Genomic DNA, 21,364 nt, shown 5'->3' on the forward strand with positions numbered 1-21,364 from the left:
AAGCTGTGGGTTGCAAGGCTGTCAGGGTTAGTCTCAGATTGTTCTTAAGTTTTGCACAGAGCTCTGTTGTACATTTAACAAACCTATGGTATTGATTAGCTTCAGTAGAGTGTAAATTAATTTAGTAGCACTTAATGATTTTTGAAAAGAATGTGAACATTTCTGAGTTATCACTGAGCATGACTCGTGTACTTATCAAAGAAAACACTAGTAAATATACGTTGACCAAAACTGTTAAAACATCCGGTTGCAATTCCCCTTTAGCTTGACAATTATTAGTGAAAGTTATTAGGGCACCACAGATTATTAAATGATTAATTATATAGATAATTCTGCTGAAAATGATTCATGCAATTAAGGCAGCACTTATTACAGCACAGTTTCATTTTAATAGAAAGCTTATGATCAATCATACATCATTCAGTCATAGTCTAACTACGTCCTGCATGGTAATATCTGTCAGGTGGTATCCTATGTAATTTCATCTGTGGTGCTGCACGATATTCTTTTTATCTGTGTCCTGAATAATGTCCTCAACCTGGAAAGAAGCTTCCCTGCAATCTTCAATCAGTCATGAAATTTTATTTTCAGGATGAAGCACTTTTCATACACGAGTATCACAAAGTGCTTTACATGAAAAAAAACAAAAAAAAAAAACAAACAAACAGCGTTTGCATAATGTAAAGAATATAAAATAACAATTAAAAGTGACACCTACTCATACACACACACACACCTAAACACCCCCTCCCCCCATGTGTAATTGGTTCATAAAACAATGTGCCTTTTGGAAACAAAAGTGAAAAAATCACAAAATAGACCATTATACATATATATATATATATATATATATATATATATATATATATATATATATATATATATATATATATATATATATTAGTACATTATTAAATAAAATAAATAAAAATGACAATGAAATAAAATTGGAAAAAAAAAAACCCAAAACAATAAAAATAAAAGTTCAGTTAAAAGCTAAACTAAATAGGTTGGCCTCGAGCTGCTTTTTAAAAGCATCAACAGTCTGTGGAGTCCTGAGGGTCTGGCAGGCTGGTCCACCCTCCAGGGCCATAACGATGGAACAATAAGTTTTAGTTTTCACTTTAGGAACAACCAAAACGCTGTTACCAGAAGACCTCAGGGTCTAAGAGGAATTTAAAAGCAGATCAGATAAATAAGAAGGCTCAATACTGTTAAGACATAAAAAAAAAAAAAAAAGTCTTGTTCTTTTTTTCCCCTCCATCACTTTTGCCTCTTTTTTATGACAGCATAGTTGATCCCTATATATATATATTTTTTTAAACACTTTAAACGGATATATATTTTAAAAAAAAAAAAAAAAACATGCTGGATTGCTGTTTATTTATTTGATTTTTCCTCAGCATTTAAAGCTGTGCTTCTTTGCTCATTATCCGGGGGGGGGGGGGTTAGTATATTTGGAGCTGAATTAGAATAATAGATGGTTTGATACCGAAACAGATCGCGAAAGTTGAAGAACACTTTTTAATCACCTGTTCTATCTTCTGTTCCTTTGTCTCCTGGTTCTTCCATGATTTCTTCTCCCACCTTCTCTGTGTGCAGCGTTTCACACACAAAGATCAAGTTAGAAGTAAACATATTGAGACTTTATGAAAGTGTAGTCATTGTGTTTCTGCAGCTGAGTCCAGCAATGACAGAGTCTTTAATAAATGTCTAACCTGATGTGTTAGGTAGCCTAAATATGTAGAATGTTACAACCACAGATTTCATATCTAATCCTTTCATTCATGTTGCTGAATAATTTAAAAAAACATTATAAACTAAGCAAGGTGATACTTATCTGAATTCACAGAGCACATCATGAAAGTTGCCTCAGTGCTTCTCCTTTTCCAAAACGGAACTGGCATCGGGAAAAGTTTCATAGAGTCCTGCCAAGGGCTGCAGGCCCTTACACCTGCACTGGCTTATCTTACAGCCCCGAAGCTGAGCCCCAACCTGCTGCTGTCTCCAGCCTGATTTTTTTTTTTTCTTTTTTAACTTTTGGCCATTGCACAGCAAATGATTCTCTTATGCTGGTATGGTTTTTCTATAAAGTATCTGGATTTGGGTTGCTTTAGATGAAAACAGTGACAAAACAATACAAACAGAAGATCTTGACGAATAATTCAAAATTTAAGATGATTACTGAAGTTACACAAGTACGTTCATATGAAATATGTGGTCTTTTTGGGAAGTAGGGAATATTAGCATCTCACAAGAGGAATAAATCTGAAACAACACTTTTCTATATTTTAGTTTATAAGTAATACGTCAACTTGAGCTTTGGACATGTCCACAAGTAAAGTTTTATCAGGTAAAATATTCCCTCACAGGCGTGCATTTATTAAAGAAGGGGCTTGATGGTTAAATTTACCAATAACTCTTTCTAAAAAGACAGGATGTTCTTGCCTGTCCATAAATCTTGGATGCAGATGCTGTTTTCATGCAAAAATCTGGCTTGTGCTACTGCTTTTCAAATAGAATGTTTCCAAGGAAACATTCAAGGCAGACCTCTTAATGATCTACCTATAAACACAGGAGAGAATAAACAAATGACTGCCTCACAGTTACCTTAAAACAGTGTTTTAGAGATAACATTAATGTCATTATAATGCCTCACAACCCTGAATTGCATTGGTCATTAATGAACTTTGATAGATACATATAAGAGATATATTTGTTCATACATGTCAGTCAGTTTGAAAGAAAAACAGAGACTTGACATGTGGCCTCTCCTGTTTTTTCTTAGTTGGATGCTTTGGTTTACTGTCATAGTGCAATGTGAGCGGCCATCAGTATCTCAGATATCAGTATTCCAGAGCAGATGTTCTTTCAGCAGCTCTCTGTTTGGCAGGATGCACCCCTCCCCACACAGTTTTGACTTGTCCTAGCCACCAAGAGGCACCTTCCTTCTGTCACTATCATGTAGCAAAAATCACATGACACATTGCACTGGTGATGTGCAAAGTTGGGGATTTTTGCCCAATTTATTTTAGTCATTATTCTTTTCTTTACTCTGATAAAACTTTTGTTATGTCTCATCTTGTGCACATTGCCGAAGGCATGATTGATTGAGCTCTGCAGAGACGGCTGCAGCGCTTTCTCACATTCTTTCTTTTTGGACCTTTTGTTTTTTTGGAACTTAGGTCAGTCAGATTGCCCACACAGCCAAGAAATAAAGGAGTCCTGATGGGTTCAGATTTTTTTTGTTCCATTTCATCATTGCTCTGGTCATGGTGCTCCTAGGACCAATCAACGCTTTAGAAATGGTTTGAGAATACCTCGACCACAAGACAGCTCCTTCAACTTTATGGTTTATTTTTGTCCTGACCTACACGTGGGTGGCGGGACCTTGTAGGAAGCAGCTTGTAGGGTTACCATAAGGGTCATAGTGGGCCAAACATCTAATCACTCCTCATTATCATTTAATTAAAACATCTCACCAGGTCTAAATTAATTATCCCCTTACATATGCATCTTCATACATAATAATTGAAATTGGCACTGGGGGTGATTTTCTTTTCTCAAGGTAAATTTAATTTCATGACATTTAGTTGTAATTAATAACTTTGTGCCCTTGCTTGCATGGTATTCTGCCTTTCTTTCTTTGACAAGTCAACACAGACAACCTTTATTGAGTTCCACTGTCTGACATCTTCTGTAATTGACATTTCTAAGTATTTAATACTGAAATTATGCAAATGAGAGCTTCAGTGAAAAGGCAGGTCTTATCATGGAAATGAGTTTGTATTTTAATAAAGTCCACTCTCATTCATTTCAAAATTCAATTGATGGCATACAGTAATCTTGTACTTGTATAGAGAACTAGAGTTGCAAATTAATATCCATTCATACATTAATCTTGGCTCATACTAAAAAGCAACCTTAACGCGTATTTTGTTTATGACATAACTGCCTTTTATTCTCCAAATTACAAACCCAAGTTGATTAAAAAAAAGGCACAACACTGCAGCTATCTCACCTTGTTCAAAGTGCTGCGTTTCCATTTTTGCACTAAACTGCCATTTTCTCCTGTCTGTAGATCTAGTGATCAATGGTTGGTCGTCTGCTGAGCTTGTGGAAATACAATAGTTTGTTAGCTGAGGTCAAAATTGAGGTCATCACTTTGGGCATTCTGGCGTTACATTAGAAGCTTAGGAGTATGAGAGCAGAATTAAAGTTAATAACAGTTAATGCAGAAATTAATCATTTCTTGATTGAAGGAATTAAAAAAGGCTATGTGAAGAACTACAGATGTAATTTCATCTGGAGTTCAGCATGACGTCACACACTGTCCCTCTGCGTTGATCTCCCAGCCCGTATTTATCAGCCCTTCCTGCTGCACGTTCATGAATGTTCACATGAATTGTCACATCCTCTGTACTCTCAGAACCATCGGCCTTACTGCCACATAAAAGGCTACAGCCAGGAAGCAATGGCAGCCTGCAATTTTGAAGAGAACTGGCCGACAGCAATACGAAATGTTCAGCTGCAGACGACCAGGATCCAACGTTCCTTCTCAAAAAGACAACTGCTGTTGGCACAGAAATGAAAGAAGCATTTCATCATTGCTCTGGTCATGGTGCCCACAAAGGAGAAGAAACATTTTACTGTACCAAGTCTGAGAAGAGAATCAAATATCTTTACAAGATCCTGGATAAACATTGGCTGCATATTTCCAAAGTGGAGAGCACTGGGATCACTAAAGAGGCTACTTTAGCTCGTCTCTTTTTGGACAAGTAAGTTACAATACATACATTATAAGTCAGTTTGACATAAAATTCTATTCTAATCTGCAGTCATTTAGCAGACTGCAGCTCAGGAGGAAGAGTAGATGTCTGCCAATCTGAAAATCAGTGGTTGAATTCCAGGTTTCTTTGACTTTATGCTGACAAGTCCTGAGATAAGACACTGAACCTCATGTCCCAGTTGTAAGTCGCTTTGGAGAAAAACATATGCTAAATGACTGTAGAACATTTTAAGTTACTTTGACGTCGTCTACCAAGTAATGATGTTTTTTTTCAGTGTGTTCCCATTTGACACATTCATTTACAGACAAAGTGAGTGGGGGGTGGGAGGAAGAGGAGCTAGAGGATTCATGACACACTTTATTTTGGTCCACAGGCAGTGCAACAGCAAACAACAACAAACCATAGTGTGAAACTATTTCACTTTTTGCTCTTTTGGATTTGGCTTGTTGCTTTACTATCATTTAAAATTTGTTTTATTAATGAATACAAACCAGTCTAATATGCTGACTTTGTTCCAGGCATCTGTGAAGTTCTTTATTACTTCTAGTTTCTATCTGTGTGTGTGGTTAGGAGCTGTTTAGCCTTGTTATTGATGACTGTATGCAGTATTTTAGGTACGAGGGAAGGTCACACACCAGCATCCTGTTAATACTTTAGATGGAAATGATCCCGTTTACATGCACATAAAAAATCTGATCTCTGGAATCTCATTTCTGGAATGATAAGATTATTCAAGTGATCACTACAGATTTATTTATTTATTTATTTTACATCTGGCTATGGACAAAAATAATCTCATTTCATGGTAAATTATAACAAAGACAGATAAAGAATGCACACAAAAGAAAAACACAATGGTGTGCAGCAGCAGGAAGTAAACAAAAAAGCATTTATGTGTCATCCCACATTAGTAGCTGACGTTAGGGACCTCCATGTTCAGTAAAGACCTGATGTTATGAAAATATCAGGAAGTTTAAGTCTCGTGTAACTACATGTGCATGAACGAGTAGAAGATTGAGACTAGAGTGTTTCAGAAGTATCTGATTACTCACCTGTAGTTGGACTTTGATGCTCGTGTAAACAGACTCATCTGCTCTTTGGAAAAAAAAAAAAAAAAAAAAAGTTATTTCCATAATTTTAACCAGATGGCATCTGCGTGTCTCAATGAGAACTATGGTCACTTTTCTAGAACTGCTACAGTCAGGAGACACATTAGACACTTCCTGAACGCATTAGCATACATATGAACTGCTTCACATTCCTTAAAGGGACACTTTTCCTTGAATGAAAATGAGAAAAAAAAACCTGAGCATTTGTAAATATTTTATGAAATCACTTAAACAGTTGAACCCTTTTGTTTATCTTTAGTTTATTATACATGAATTAATTCAAACTGACAGTAACTAGTCATACAAGAGAACAACAGAGATTTTAACCAGGGAGAACCTTACACACAGATATACAGAAGCAAAGACATGATAGAAAAATAAACAGCATGGCATGAAGAGCATCTGAGTCCATAAACTGAAGTAAACCATCTAAACTTAAAATCGTTTTGGAAATCATTGTAAAAGTCATCAACATCACATAATGATATGTTGATGACATAAGGATATGTCATCAACATATCCTCCTTGTCTGACAACGCTGCTTTGTTTCACAATAAGTTTCATGTCTTCTTTCATCTTATTTTCACTGACCAGCACGTTTTGCTCAGCTGCGCACTGGTGGATTTATGCTCTGAGTGATAACAAAGATTGCTTTCACTTTAACATTTGCTTGTGCAAATTATGCAAATAGAAGGAGATGCTTGATTGAACACCACTGAAAACAAATTAAATGTAAGAATTCGATCGCGAAATTCTGCAGATTAATTTCCAACCTAAAGTCCTTCAAAAATATTCTGCAAGGCCAACTCCGACCAAAAGGGAGAATATTTTAGAAGACTTTTTCCTTTGCTGTGAAATTTGAACAATCCTTGCTGCTCTCAAAGCATCCACAATCCTTTGCACATCTCAAGGATGATGCAGCTAGAAAATGAACCAATGTTGGCAAAATATGCACAAACATTCTCCTGTTTGTTTTCACCATTTGCTGTGTCCGTGAAGCTGTAAGCACAATCATGGCTTCCATCAGTTGACAGCAAAGTACAAATTGGTTGTGAAAGTGGCTGTTAGGATGCCAACTAACAGCTAACAACTGTTTATTAGCTGCGTCTGTTGTCTAGCTGTTGTTTGTTTTCGGTCTAATTAATGGTAGGACTGTTGATGTGACTTGTTAGGGCTTTCTCATTATTAGCTTTTAGAGCGCAAGGAAGGAGTCTTTCGTAGTCCAAAAGGATGTGATTTGTAAGGCCCCATTGTATCAAAGAAAATTCCTTGATTTTCAAAAGCATTGATCTTTCCTTTGTTTTTTTCAGCTGTATTTTTCACATATTGTAATTTGAAGTTGTTTCATTAAATACCTGCAGAGAGAAGTCAAAGTATTTGTGGTTGGAGCTGATTATGTATTTTAGCTGAAACATTGGACACACCAGGGCTAAATATTTTAGTTTACTGTTTGAGTTTTAAGGTCATATGCATATTTCTAGCCAAAAGTACAGCTCCTGCAAATAATAAAATACAAGGAGATAAATACTGCAGAGGAGTGAAAGAGCACCAGTTCATAAAATGACCTGGAATCAGTGTTTTAGCCTTCTTGCTTTTTAAAATGTGCTCCTCTGAAAAAAACAAATCAAGTTGGTATGTTATTTTTGTCCTATTTCTATGATGACGGTGGGACACAAGTTTGCTTTTTCCAGTGTATGGAAGGTCTAAAGTGTGACTCATTACTTTTTTGTGGAGATTTAAACACCAAAAACATAAACTAGTACTGGTATCCTAACCTGGAGCTAAACTGTGCCCTGGCTGTTGCTGAATCTTCACTTTTACATAACGCTGCAGGCATCATGATGTGATCTCGACGGTTGCAAACCTGAGGGCTTATTTTTTTCTGTGTTTTCTTTGGGCTGTTATTTGGTTAATGTTCAGAATGAGTCATATTGTTAAGTGTGTTGTCAGCAAATAGAAATAAAAATAACGTCTCTGCAAAGAAAATTCCTGACATTACTTATCTGCAAATCTCCAAAAGTCAAGCTTGAATGAACAAATAACTAATTTATGGTGAAGTAAGCTTCAGCAATACCACTTCTCTTTCTGGGTGTGACAATGATGCTGCTAAATTTCTGGATTTAAAAAGAAAGAAAAAGAGATGATGACGTAACTAAATGTGTTGAAGTGATGGGAGAAAATAAAAGCAGCCAGAAATCCATCTTAAGAAAGAATTCTGACAGGGTTCAATAGAAATCTGGTTCATAAATTTATGTATATGAATATTTGGTATAAGCAGTTAATGTTAATTGCACTGTTGTGTAAATATTACAACCCTGGCATTGTTGCAGTTTGTTTTTTTTTGTTTATTTGTTTTAATTTTGGGTGTTATCAGCATTTCTAAATTGTTAAAAGTTTCATTTTCTTTTTTTTTGCACAAAGTGACAACTAAAGCTTTATAGCTCGATGTTAAAAAGAAGTGGCACAGTGGGATATTTTTGCTGTTGCCCTTTGCCCTCATAAAGAATTTATATGTCCAGTGGGATCGGTGTTAGATATTTCATCTCGTTTCTCCATGGGTAACTTTTTTATAACAACAGATGACAGCAAGGAATGTGACTCGTAGTTCATATACAATACAGAAAAAGAAGAATGATAAACCCTTCCATGTTTTTACAACATATGCAGCTCGTCCTCTTGTACTGCACTTGATGCAGAGGTTTTAGATCATTCCAGCCAGCCAAGGAGGAAGAAAGAGTCCCACAGATCCCAGAATACACACCAATACAAACATCCAGAGGAATATCCTGTCAATGACCATGGCCACATACTTCCAGTCCTCCTTCACCTAGCAGAGAGAGAACACAACACAGGGGGGCTTTTCAAATTTCACACCACATCACCTTTCTTTTTATCAGCTGTCGGTTTTCATTCTTGATTGAATGGCAGTATTTTCTTCCCGGTGTAAGGCTGCTTTCTGCTAAATGTCACTCAAACCTTGTTTGTCTTTCTCATAAAAAATTCAAGGACAAATCACAGACATCCCATTGTTTTGACGACTGGCCTCTTCTGGCCAGAACTAGCTTCACATGTCATGTTTTCAGACATCCTGCCTGTTTTTAAGCAATATGGGAGTAGCATTGGATCACTGCTATACATGCATCATGCTCAGTAGGTTTATGGTAACAATGGTAATGCTGTTTTTTTTATATACTAAATGCTTGATTATCCTTTTGATGGCTGTTTCTTGAGTTATTGTTTATGTTTTCATTCAGTTTCATGTTTCAGTGTTGTCCAAATCATCAGTAAATCGTTATTCCTGCAATGACTGTTTGCAACAGCATCATATAACTATCATCAACTATGATCTTTTAGAAAACAAAAATGGAAAATTGTTCTCAAGAGACAGATATATTTTATTATAATGCTATTCACATATGTCATCCGATGTTTGGGTGTGAACCTTTTTGTTTGTTTGAGCCCATGTATTAGAAGAATTAAATGTAACATAAACTGTGAGAACTTTTTGTAAAGCATAAATAAGTAATAGTATCAAAAAAACAAACAACAGGAGAAAAACAACAAAAACCAAATGCACGTATCAGATGATTTCATGCCTCTGCATACATGTTGATAACAGGTGTGTAGGCGAAGTTGATCAGATGCTGCAGGAAACGGAGTGTTGCACATTGGAGCAATGAGCACTTTCAAATGTTCGCAATTTTAAGAATGAACACAAACGCAACCAGATCTTTCCTAAAGATAGGTGTGTTCAGATCTGGTCCACGAGGGCCACAATCCTGCAGGTTTGCTATGCTTCCCTGTTCCAAGACACGTTATTCAAATTCATTCATTCATTATCCTAACTGCTTAATCCAATGAAAGGTCGCGGGGAAGCTGGAGCCTATCCCAGCAGTCTTTGGGCGAAAGGCAGGGTACACCCTGGACAGGTTGCCAGTCCATCGCAGGGTGTGATTCAAATTAATGAGTCATTATGCAGGACTTTATAGACTGGATCCATTTCATTTGAATCTGGTGTGTTGAAACAGGAATACGTGGAAAACCTGGAGGACTGTAGCCCTTGAGAACTGACTTTGGACACCCCTGCTGAAGACATTCACTACATCAGGGCTCACCAACTCCAGTCCTCGGGAACTACCATCCTGCAGGTTTTAGTGTTTCCCTGGTACAACCCATCTAATTTAAATGAAAAGGTTTCCAACAACTTGTTGTCATCTTCTGCATCTCCCTTTTGAGCCACTGATTTGGGTCAGATGTGTTGCAGCAGGGAAACACTAAAACCTGCAGGATGGTAGCTCTCGAGGACCAGAGTTGTAAATTTTTGCTGCTAGTTGGTTCAATGACACATGTGTTGTAACAATAGTTTTTCACTTTAAATCTGGTAGGGAGAAATAAGAAGATATGAGTTATTTTGCATTACTTTACAACAAAATAGCCAGTGACGAAAAACTATAATCACAAAGTTTCAGAGCCAAAACGGCGCTGTGTCTTTCCCACTTCATCACATGATGACGCTTTGTGAGGATCACACAGGAAATGTATTTTTAAAAAATGTATTTCACACCAGACGTGATATTTTCCTGGTCTCACTGGGAAGCTCACGTTAAATTTAAAGGACCAAAAAGTAGAATGTTAACAAAACTATTCCCACTCACTGGAACTGTTCGCTTGTTCTTTGAGAGTATGTTTGGTAAACCAATAAATTATTCTTTATTTCTAAAGCACTTTCATGCAAAAATTTGCAACACAAAGTGCTTTACATAGTCAATAATATCAGAAAGGGAGAAAAAATAGCATTAACCATCCAAATTCTCCAAAACACACAAGTTACATGCATACACAAATACCCACAGACACATACACTATTCACAAAAAGTTAGGGATATTCAGCTTTTGGGTGAAATTTCACAACAAGCCTAAAATGCATTCAAACCTGTACAGGTGAACTTAATGTGATCTTCTCTAAGCTTTTAAATGCACATGTCCAACTGTTAAATGTTTCAATAAATTTAGCACAAGTTGCTGTTCTCTAACAAGGAGCTTAACGGCAAAAATCACGGCAGGTGTGTGATCCTTGAATTGACCAATAAATGTCCTGGTTCAATTAGAGCTGGTGTTTAAACAGTTGTCCTCATCATGCTGTTCACATTTTGACATCATGAGACCAAGACGACACCTAACAATGGAACAACAGTCCCTTGCCATTGCGATGCTTCAAACAGGACGTTCTCAGACAGAAGTGGCCACTGAGCTTGGAGTGTCACAGAGTGTCATCAGCAGGTTGCAACAGAGATATGGAGAGACTGGACAAGTCACAGAAAGGCCTAGAAGTGGACGTCCTTTGGCCACATCCCGTGCTGATGACCGCTACATTGTGAACACTGCCCTGAGAAACCGGATGATGAATGCCACTCAACTCCAGGCACGTTTAAGAGAGGTGAGAGGCACCCAAGTGTCACGTCAGACCATTCGAAACCGTTTCCATCAGCGTGGTCTGCGTGCTAGACGACCTGCACGGGTACCTGACCACACCACCAGGCACAGGCATCATCGTCTTGCATGGGCCAGGGAGCATTTACGCTGGACGAGGAACCAGTGGGCCTCAGTGCTGTTCTCTGATGAAAGTCGATTCACACTGAGCAGAAATGATGGCCGGCAACGATGTTGGAGACGTCAGGGAGAGCGCTATGCATCTGCCACTGTTGTCACCAGGCGAGCTTTTGGTGGTGGCGGTGTTACAGTGTGGGCAGGGGTGTCCACTTGGTACAGAACTGCCCTACACTTTGTGAATGGTACAGTGACAAGCCCATACTACCTGAATAACATCATTAATCCAGTGATTGTGCCCCTACATGAACAGCATAGGCCCAATTTCATCTTCATGGACGACAATGCTCCTGCTCATCGAGGCCGCATCATCAGGGAACGGCTGTTGGAGACTGGTGTACCTCAAATGGAATGGCCTGCACTCTCTCCAGACCTGAATCCCATTGAAAACCTGTGGGATCAGCTGAGCCGTTGTGTAGAGGCTCGAAACCCTGCACCCCAGAACCTCAATGACCTGAGGGCTGCCCTTCAAGAAGAGTGGGATGCCATGCCTCAGCAGGCAATAAGTTGCCTTGTGAACAGCATGAGACGTCGTTGTCAAGCTGTAATTGATGCTCAAGGGCACATGACGAGATATTGAGACGTTTTTTGTTGTGGTGTAACTACCATTGTTGTTACCTTTTGTGTTGAATAAATTTTTTGAGATGAGGAAATCAGTAGTGCATCCTTCTACTTAAATGTCTTACTTTTATGATATTATATCACTGTAGCATGAACATATTGCATTTTCCATAAATTTCACCTGAAAGCCAAATATCCCTAACTTTGTGTGAGTAGTGTATGTACGTGCATGTTAAATGATATAAAAACAAAATATTGTGAAGAAATCTAAAATGGCAAAGTAGGAAACAATGATAATTCTACTCCTATCTGAGGTTCTTAGACAAACCATATGACAGCATTTCATAAGGCAACAGATAATGTTCTTAGAATAAGAACACAATCCTCTTGTTTACCAGATTATGCTGCAAATGGTCTTGTTGCACTTGGATGTGTACAGAAAGAAGGTTGTGGTCCAAAAGAAGCGTTTTGCCTTCACATTGTGAAGGAGGTTGAGGAGTGTCAGACTTCTCTGCAATGTCAAATGTTTCTTTTTTTACATTCTTATAAATACTTCCTGTGTATAAACATCTGTAGGATACTACATAAGAGCAGAAACCAAAACACCAGTATGCACATGAGAGTATGCAGCAGCAAACTTCAGCATGATAGCTCTAAAGTTTTCTTTGAGACTCTGTCACAGGGATCACGATGTACTCTGATGGGCGAGTTAAAAAAAAAAAAAAAACTTATTTCAAACATTATTTGTTTACATTTGCCCTAAAATTAGACTATGTTAAGCAAATTATGAAGAGGAAAAATGCAGCTGTTTGGTTCTAATGAATGTGACTTCATGAAGTAAGTTTGCCAAAGTGTATGCTTCCATCCCTCTGCATGCTTCTCCACACTGCTTTTGGGAAAATACAACATTTATCCAGTCTAGCTGTATTGTAGGTAAAAGTTGTCAGGTCTGATATTAGACAATTACCTTCTAAGTAATTACCACAAAATAGTACAATATATGGTCTGTTGTGTTTAGATTTTGCTATAGATTATAAATGAAAGCTGAGGTAGGTAATGTTGGGAAAGAGGCACCCTGTCTTGGCTCCTCCCCCTCTGGTTTTGCTCCTTGTGTGATCCAAGGCTTTTTTATTTGCAGCTTTTTCCACCAATGATTTTCTCTTTTTCGGCTGTTTAACGGGAGGAGGCAAAGAAACTGAGCCGGGTCGGGGAAATCCTTCTTGCATTTTCTCAGCTGTGTTTGCCTTCCGAGTTTCTTCTTCACTGCTTTGTATTTTCATCCTAACGCTAGTCATATGCAGGTGTGGCTATCAGGCACATGCTGCAGGAGGGGGAGGAGGAGAGCCGGGACAAGAAGCTTACGAAATATAAGAAATGAACACCTTCATTTCGGTCCAAACGACTGGATTGGTCAGAGTTTTTACAGATTTAAAGTAAACTGAGGGGTCTAACTATATTTCCTACGGCTCATGATTACATAATGTATAGACTACTATCAGGAAGACACTTCACCCAGAGTAAATAAAAATGTCTCTTAGCAAGATTACCAACTATGCCTTTGAATAGTGGGTTTTGACATATTGATTAATTTTGATTCTACAAAACATTCTGGGGAAAATTCATGCGTAGACTGTATGAAGTATTTAATGTATCGTACATTGCTCTATAAAATCCTGAAGTTGCTCCGTTTAACAACCTTGATATTATCACAGAACCTTTTCAAGATGAAGATTTGAAAGTTGTTAGATTATTACTGCGGCCATGATTGGGACTCTAATGAAAGTAATATCAGTCAACTTACTGAAAAGTCTGCATCCTCTGCCCTTAGATGATCAGCGATGTACTGAACTCCCTCTATGGCTCGTTGCATAGCTGGAGAAACGGTTGGAATTGCAGAATCCTGTTGGACACTTGCATCCTTACTGGACTCTGCTGTTCGGATATCTGGCAAGTGTTCTGTGGGGGCTGCTTTTTTCACTTGCCCTGTCATCCCCACGACTCCATCACCATCATGCAGGCAGCAGTACTGGAAGCTGTGGGAGCGGCATAAATGTCCAGATCTCTGAGGGAGCTCCTTCTGTTGGTTGCACATGTGCTCTACACTAAGAGAGCGACCATTTGGAGCCAGTGTATTTTGATGTTCACTAGAGAGGCTGTGAAGTGGGCCTAGCGGTAAAGTTGGGGGCAAGGAACATTGTGATGCGGACAAGGTTGCAGAGTTGTGCACGCGCAAGGGCTGTTTCTCTGATAGAACTGAATACTGACCAGATGTTGTTTGGCAGAAAATGTTAGCTTTCAGTGGATTATCATCCTCACTGTGATCTGCTAGAAGTGAAGACGGTGGAGAGGGTGAGCAGACAAGGATTCTTGGACTGTCCGAGGGAGTCTTTGGGAGTCTATCGACCTCAGTCATTTGTCTTAACCCTGTTCCTAATCCTGCCCAAAAGGCCTGTGAGTTGCCCGTTGAAGATATCGTTGTTGGACAGTGCATCATCTCAATGAGCTTCTTGCAGTGCTGCTTGGCTGTGCCCAGCGGACGTTTCATGAACAAGATTCGAGGTACCAAGTCCAAGAAAACTCTCCGCACCCAGTGAGGCATGCTGTGTGTTTGTGGTGATCTGTGATGTACGTTCAACACAAACACCGTAATAATGATGGAGAGTGTGACAAACACCATAGTGAACAGCAGATATTCACCAATCAGTGGAATCACCAGCGATGTAGATGGAATAATCTCTGTGATCAGCAGAAGAAACACTGTCAGGGACAGTAAGACTGAAATGCACAAGGTAATCTTCTCTCCACACTGCGATGGCAGATAGAACACCAGTACAGTCAAACAAGAGATAAGCAGACAAGGAATAATCAGGTTAATAGTGTAGAATAGGGGAAGTCTCCGAATGATGAAGTAGTAAGTGATGTCTGCATAGATCTCTGTGCAGCATTCGTACTTCTTTGTATTGTACTTGCCCACTGCATTTATAATGACCCACTCGCCACTCTCCCAGTAGTCCATCTGGTCCACATCACTGGCCATGCTGATCAGATCTATCTTGGCACGGTCATAGGTCCAAGAACCAAATTTCATCTTGCAGCTTTGCTGGTCAAAAGGGAAAAATGTGACATCTATGCTGCAAGAAGACTTATAAATGGCCGGAGGCATCCACTTTATCTGTCCATCATAGAAGAGATGCGCCTTCGTGAGGTGAGTTACTGCAAAGTCGCCATCAGCACTACAGATGAAGAACAGGACATAGACACAGAGGAGAAATTTGTCAAATATTGTTTTCATGTTTGCATCCTTTTAAAGTTCATCCTGCAAGACTAAAGAAATACTTTGCGGTGAAGTCTTCCCTTTGCTTTCACATAAACTTAGACAAAGATTGCTCATTTTTCATGGATTTTTTCATTTTTGTTTTATCTCCAAAAATAAGTACCAGGATTTCATGTAATTTGTTTTAATTTATTCAAGATGATAACTTTTATAATTCAGAATTCTAATCATGGCTTAATTCAGTTTTGAATATAAAAAAAAAAAGCTTTTTGTACCCATTAAACAAACTCTTGTTATTTTGTCAGTCACTTGCAAATCAACGTAGACAAAACTGACTTGCAGGAAAAGTGCTATAAACACATATTTATTTATACTGCCAAATCTTTAAGTCTTTGTGGGTTGTTTTTCCTGTGAATAGATGCTAATACATTGTACTTAAATTGTAAGTTAATACAATGGTATAATACGTATGGTCAAATATTTTGCGTGCAATTAAAGAAAAGAATCCTGTTTACTATCCCAATGAATGCCTTGAAAAGGAACCTCTTATTTTGTCATATTTTTCTCCAGAATTGACCTTATAAAAATTTAAATTTTGAAGCAACTGTGTTTCTCATTAGTGGTAACACAAACACTCTCATGCACAATCAATCAAATGGCCCTTGAGATTTTCCATTCTGAGCTAAATTGCATAAGAAAAATAAATGGGAGGATAAGCAATTATTTTCCCTGATTAAATTATGACAAGATTTGGGTTGTGCCAACTCAAGGCACAGTTTCCTATGTCTGTCCTAGCAACAGCTACCCAGGTTCTTTTCTTTTAATCATCCGCCTCTTATTGGTTTGATTAATCTGTTTGGTGCAGGGGAAAACTCTCCCATCATTGCAGGCTTCTATTAGACACCTGAGCACCCCCACTTCTTACCCAGTTATTTCTAAATTACAACTAGATTCAACTAGATTACAAATCAACCACTCATCCAGAACTCCAATGCTAATCCTAAAAAGGTTTAAATAATTCTTACATATTTCAGGTCATTCCTGAATAAAGGACTTAGAATAACAGTATGACTACTTCATCTGCTTATCACACATATCTTTAGTTACATTTGTACGATAATTATATATAACATGCTTGATTTTTATCGTTTTTTTTTTTGGGCGTTTTTGACATATTGTAATGTGAAAGTGCTCTCTTTGGAAAAGGAAACATCGGGTCTCGGTGGGATCATCTGCATAAATAGATGTTCAATGGAAAGAAAAGTAATGAGATTTAAATTAAAATTTAGAATCAAATGAATAGATGCTCGCTTGGGGCATTCTCACTTTGTTGCATTATATCTGCAGCCTGTTGAAATACATCCATTTAACTTCATCCTTTTATTCTGGTCCTCAAGAACTACTCTCTGTGATATTGAACTTTCTTTGTAAGCTGACCTTGTTCATATTTATTTCAACTAAATTACTTGGCGCAGGACAAGATGTTTGGCATAACAACAGATTCCTCATGTTTTCCCTGCAGTCATGCCATCTGTTGGAATGCAGTCATCAAAATCCAAACTTGACATATGATTCTGCTTTGATAATGTGGCATTTAAGAGTCCAGGAAGCACATTGTATGCCTGAAATGGATCAATGAAGTGTTGTGTATTGATACATATCCTCACTTGTTGTAGAGGACAATATCAGGCCTCCAGATAATCTCGGAGGGTATACGGATGGAGGTGACATTTTCGTATTCCTCCGGATTCCAGCGGAGTTTGTAATCATTCCATTCCTGCAGGATAATATTGATCATATAAATTAATACTTTATTGGACTGCATTGTTATCAGTGGTTTTATCTCTTATCCCTTCTTACCTGTTTCACCCAAACATTTGTGGTCATCATCTGGTTCTTCTCATCCTTCCAATGGAAACAAAATAAAAGAATATATGTAATGTATAATGTGGGATAAATTTTTATTCAAAATGATGTCCATCTCAGGTAGCTTGTGTAAAATAACATGGATCAGCCCATGCCTTAAAATCTCACTGTTACTGTGCTGGCAAACTGCCTTCTCCAGCTATTCCACAGAAACTTTTTCAGACACAGCAGTCAGAGAATTGGTAGGAGAAGACAAATTCATCCAGAGCTGACACTCACCATCAGCATGTGGAGCAAGCCCTGTCAACGAACTAAATGACAAAAGGCTGGAGAATCATCTCCATGCAGGCTGCACTATCTATAAGTTCCTGCAGACAACTTTGTGAGGATGTTTTAGGCTAAAGCTGTTTTTGCATTAGTCAACAAAATCCTTAGTTGCTCAAAAGGCACGCTGCATGCACACATTTGAAGCCAATTGTCTGAAAGGCAAAGATACTACAGGGATGAGCTGGAATAAAGATGTTATTTTGGCAAGACCTGCTGTGACTGGATTGTAGTTCAGCAGACAGCTTTGGATATTTACTGCCAGTGTAAGCATACTTGACACTGAATTTAATTTAGGGAAAATAATGCAATGTCTTCTGTTGTGGTTTCATTTCCCCTGATAAGCAATCTGTATTGAAATGCATCTCACTTGCTTGGTGTAGCGTTATGCTGATTATTGGGAATCTACATACAACAGAAAGGGTACAACTGAAAAGTTATGATTCATACAATTATACTTCATAGCGGTTTTTTTTTTTTGGTTTTTGTTTTTTCCATAAAACAATGCAGTTAAATGTGCTGACGTTAATCCGCTAATTAGCTATGGAGCTTTCAAGCTGATGTTAGCTGTAGAGTTTTAGCTTCTATTAGCAGCTGCTGAGGAATTTGAATATGAAAACTTGACTTAATTAATGAAGCTTAAATATTCAGAGAGATGAATAATCCAATTTCCATCTGTTTTTTCTTTGTTTTTTTTGTCCCTTTCCTGTAAAATATAACAGAATCTTGAATGCAGTAAAGTTTAAAAAGAAAAGAATACATATAATTTTCATTTCAGCTGGACTTTCATTATGACGTTCCATGCTGCCTTTTGATTAAACTTAATGAACTTGTGAGGTTTCACTCACCACATCAATTAGCTGGGCAATAGACAGTCCGAAGTGTACTAGCACTGTGTCTGAAGTGTTTTTTACCGGCCGTGAGAGCTTATTGTAATTTGCAAACAGATTCTGGAGCAGCCTCTCTTCAGCATGGGCTCGAGGTCCAACTTGGGAAAAAACTGAGGGAGAATGAAAAGATATTAAATTAATAAAGAAAGCTCTGACTTTATGCACACTTTAGAGCCTCCCATAACCATTTAAAATGAGCTTTTTATTCACATTCTTAGATAAATATACCTATCTTCCTAAGTAAAATCCCTCCATTTACAAACATTAAATGAATCTGTAATGGATTAGTTTATGTAGCCATAAATGTGTAGCCAAAGAATACAGTGTCATTTAAAGGTAGGATGACCTCTATTATACAGGTGGCATTTGGTTACATGAGACAGTATCTGAGGGAGGAGACAAGTGGGGGTGGTGGGCAGGCAGGAGAGGAGGGAAAACAAAAGAGGAAGGATGAATCTGAATCTGAGGACATCCGTTGTGTTCCTGAACAGATGTGCTGATCGAGCTGTCGAGACATCGCATCTCTTCCCCTACCCCCTCATCCACTCTCATCCTCTCAGCGTGGATGTCTATCTGTCACAGCAGCTCTGATAGAGCAACTCAATCACATCCGTCTGCACTGAAGGCGACCTAAACATGTCGAGTAACACTTAAAGAAACAGAGATCATCTCAAGGACTTTTCTGTGACTTATTGGCCATTTTTTCCAGTCTGAATCTTATTTATTTGGATGGCATCACTTTTTCTTCAAGCTTACCACCTTTGTTGTTGTGAGTGTCTTTCCTATGTGTAAAGCATCATGAATCTTGATTAACTTGGCAGGATATTAATTCTATTTTATAAAATATAAGTGTAGTTATAAAATTGAACAGGAACTAAGACAGCAGGCAATGTTTTTGTTCGTTTAAAACATATTATGACATGCTGTATCAAATATTCTAAAAACGGGTACATAAGTGCTGCCTTACTGCTGGCCCATCTCTCAGGTCCTCCAGCCCAGTCATTCAAAGCTGATTGGCAAATACCTGACACTGCCATCCATGAATATAAAAGAATTGGAATCAATATATTATTAAATGGATGTAGTTCCTCTAACTCCCCTCTCTAACCCCCCTCCCCAAACACACACACACACACACACACACACACACACACACACACACACATTTTTTATGTCTAGACACCAAACAACCTTAGAATGCCTTAGTGTGCTCTGATGAAAGAAAACCCATGTCGGTGATATCTTGTTCAGACTTGTTGAGTTAGTCATGTGTGTTGCTTTACGCGTTAAGCAGAAATGCACCAAGATAATTCTCCAGCAGCTTTCATGCTGTTTCCTGTGGAATAAGTTTACTTGTAGTTGATTAGCTTTACAGTAGCTACATCATGGATGGCACTTGCACAGATTGTGGCGTTACCAGTCCTACTTCGAGGTTGAAATAAATAAAATAATTACTGAAACTTTGTTTTTCCATTTCCTGTCATCATTGTTGATGGATAGAGGAGATGACAAACTGATAATCATCTATAAAGCTTGAGATATTTTACATGAACAACAAGCATTTGTTGACATGTTTTGCAGCTACATGTAGTCATGCAAAGCACAAGCAAAGCAGTTTTATACTGGTTTGTTATTTTAATGTGACAGAGCTAGTGAACCCAAATCTGTCCTCTTTTGATCAATGTACTCTCACAGGGCAATCCTGCACCAGCAGCAAATACCAGTTTTTATCCAGCTAATGATGAGGCTTTTTACAATGTTGAAGCACTTGAGTGACAGAAGCATGTTCTGCCCTCATTAATTAAAAATAAAATATTCAAAACAGGCTTTTGTGCTTGTGTGTTTTTGTCAGTGATAATAAAACTCATCTAGTCAAATTAGGCTTGAGCGAAGATCTTTGCTTTTTTAATACATAGGACTGGGGCCAGACTGTTAAAATGACTGGGGTTAATGAACTTTTTATTTATCAGAAAAGCAAGTCCTGCTGCTGTTTTTGTACCATACCAGCTAATTTAGCCAGAAATAATAAAGTTCATATCAAAGTGGTGTTCAGCCACGCGCTGAACTTTGCTGGTGCTGATGGACCTGGACAGTAACACATTTGGAATAAAAATGCTACTATAGTCTGAGATAAGCAAAAGGCTGAAACATCTTTTTCGTGCCCTGTTAAATAAACACAAGTCCTCAAAAATAAAAACACACTCTCATCCCTCCCCTCTGAGCACCCAATAATTTATGCATGAGGCAAAAAGAAATTCAAAGATGACACAGCTGTAATTAAGGAAAAAATATCTACCTTGTGTTGGAAGGCTGATGAAAAGCAAGCCAAGACATTTATATAAATCCATAGCGGCTCCAGGTGTATCCAACTAAGTCAGTAAACTCCCTCCAAGTTGATTTCACTGCTGGTGGTCGGTCATCCTGAACGTAATAAAACCTTGAAACCTTCTGTTGTGTTTGCAGCAGTTCTCTGAGAGCTTCAGCTCAGCTTAAACAGCCAAATCATGTCAGTCTGTGTCAGCCGGGGGTCCGGTCTTCCTCCGTCTTCCATCTGTCCGTCTTTTCAGTTCAGTCACAGCAGCAAGAAGGACCACAGTTTTGAAGTCTAGTTCTCCTGATCCGGCACTTCAAAGTCCCTCCTCATTCAACTGGAATCCTTCACCCAAGTGTGGCTGTTCCCTCTCTTCGTCACCCGTCCCTTTCTACATCACTCCCTCCCTTGCCTCTTATCTCCCCGCCTCCTCACCTCATCTCCGTCTCTCTCTTTTACTCACACACACACACGCACACACTCGCTCTCACCAACACACCCCAGTCCTTTGCATTGTCTTTCCCTCCCACTTATTTTCTTTTTTCTCTTTTCCAGTTTTCTGTCTCTCCTTCACTTATTACATTAAACTTTCTCATCAGCACCTGTGCAGAAAGTGTGTGCATGTGAAAGAG

General features: G+C 38.4%; 1 protein-coding gene across 1 annotated transcript; it reads right to left on the minus strand.

The window, feature by feature from the left end:
• Window positions 1-8,600: 8,600 nt before the first annotated feature.
• chrna4b (cholinergic receptor, nicotinic, alpha 4b) lies at window positions 8,601-20,769 on the minus strand (the record flags this gene model as incomplete). The annotated part of the gene is made up of 6 exons (XM_079239854.1): window positions 8,601-8,726; window positions 13,869-15,300; window positions 17,009-17,118; window positions 17,202-17,246; window positions 18,380-18,531; window positions 20,718-20,769. The coding sequence occupies 6 exons, from the start codon at window positions 20,767-20,769 to the stop codon at window positions 8,601-8,603; spliced, it is 1,917 nt and encodes a 638-aa protein (XP_079095980.1).
• Window positions 20,770-21,364: the final 595 nt, after the last annotated feature.

Source organism: Telmatherina bonti (assembly GCF_933228915.1).
Source record: "Telmatherina bonti genome assembly, chromosome: 4".
Classification (NCBI taxonomy): Eukaryota; Metazoa; Chordata; class Actinopteri; order Atheriniformes; family Telmatherinidae; genus Telmatherina; species Telmatherina bonti.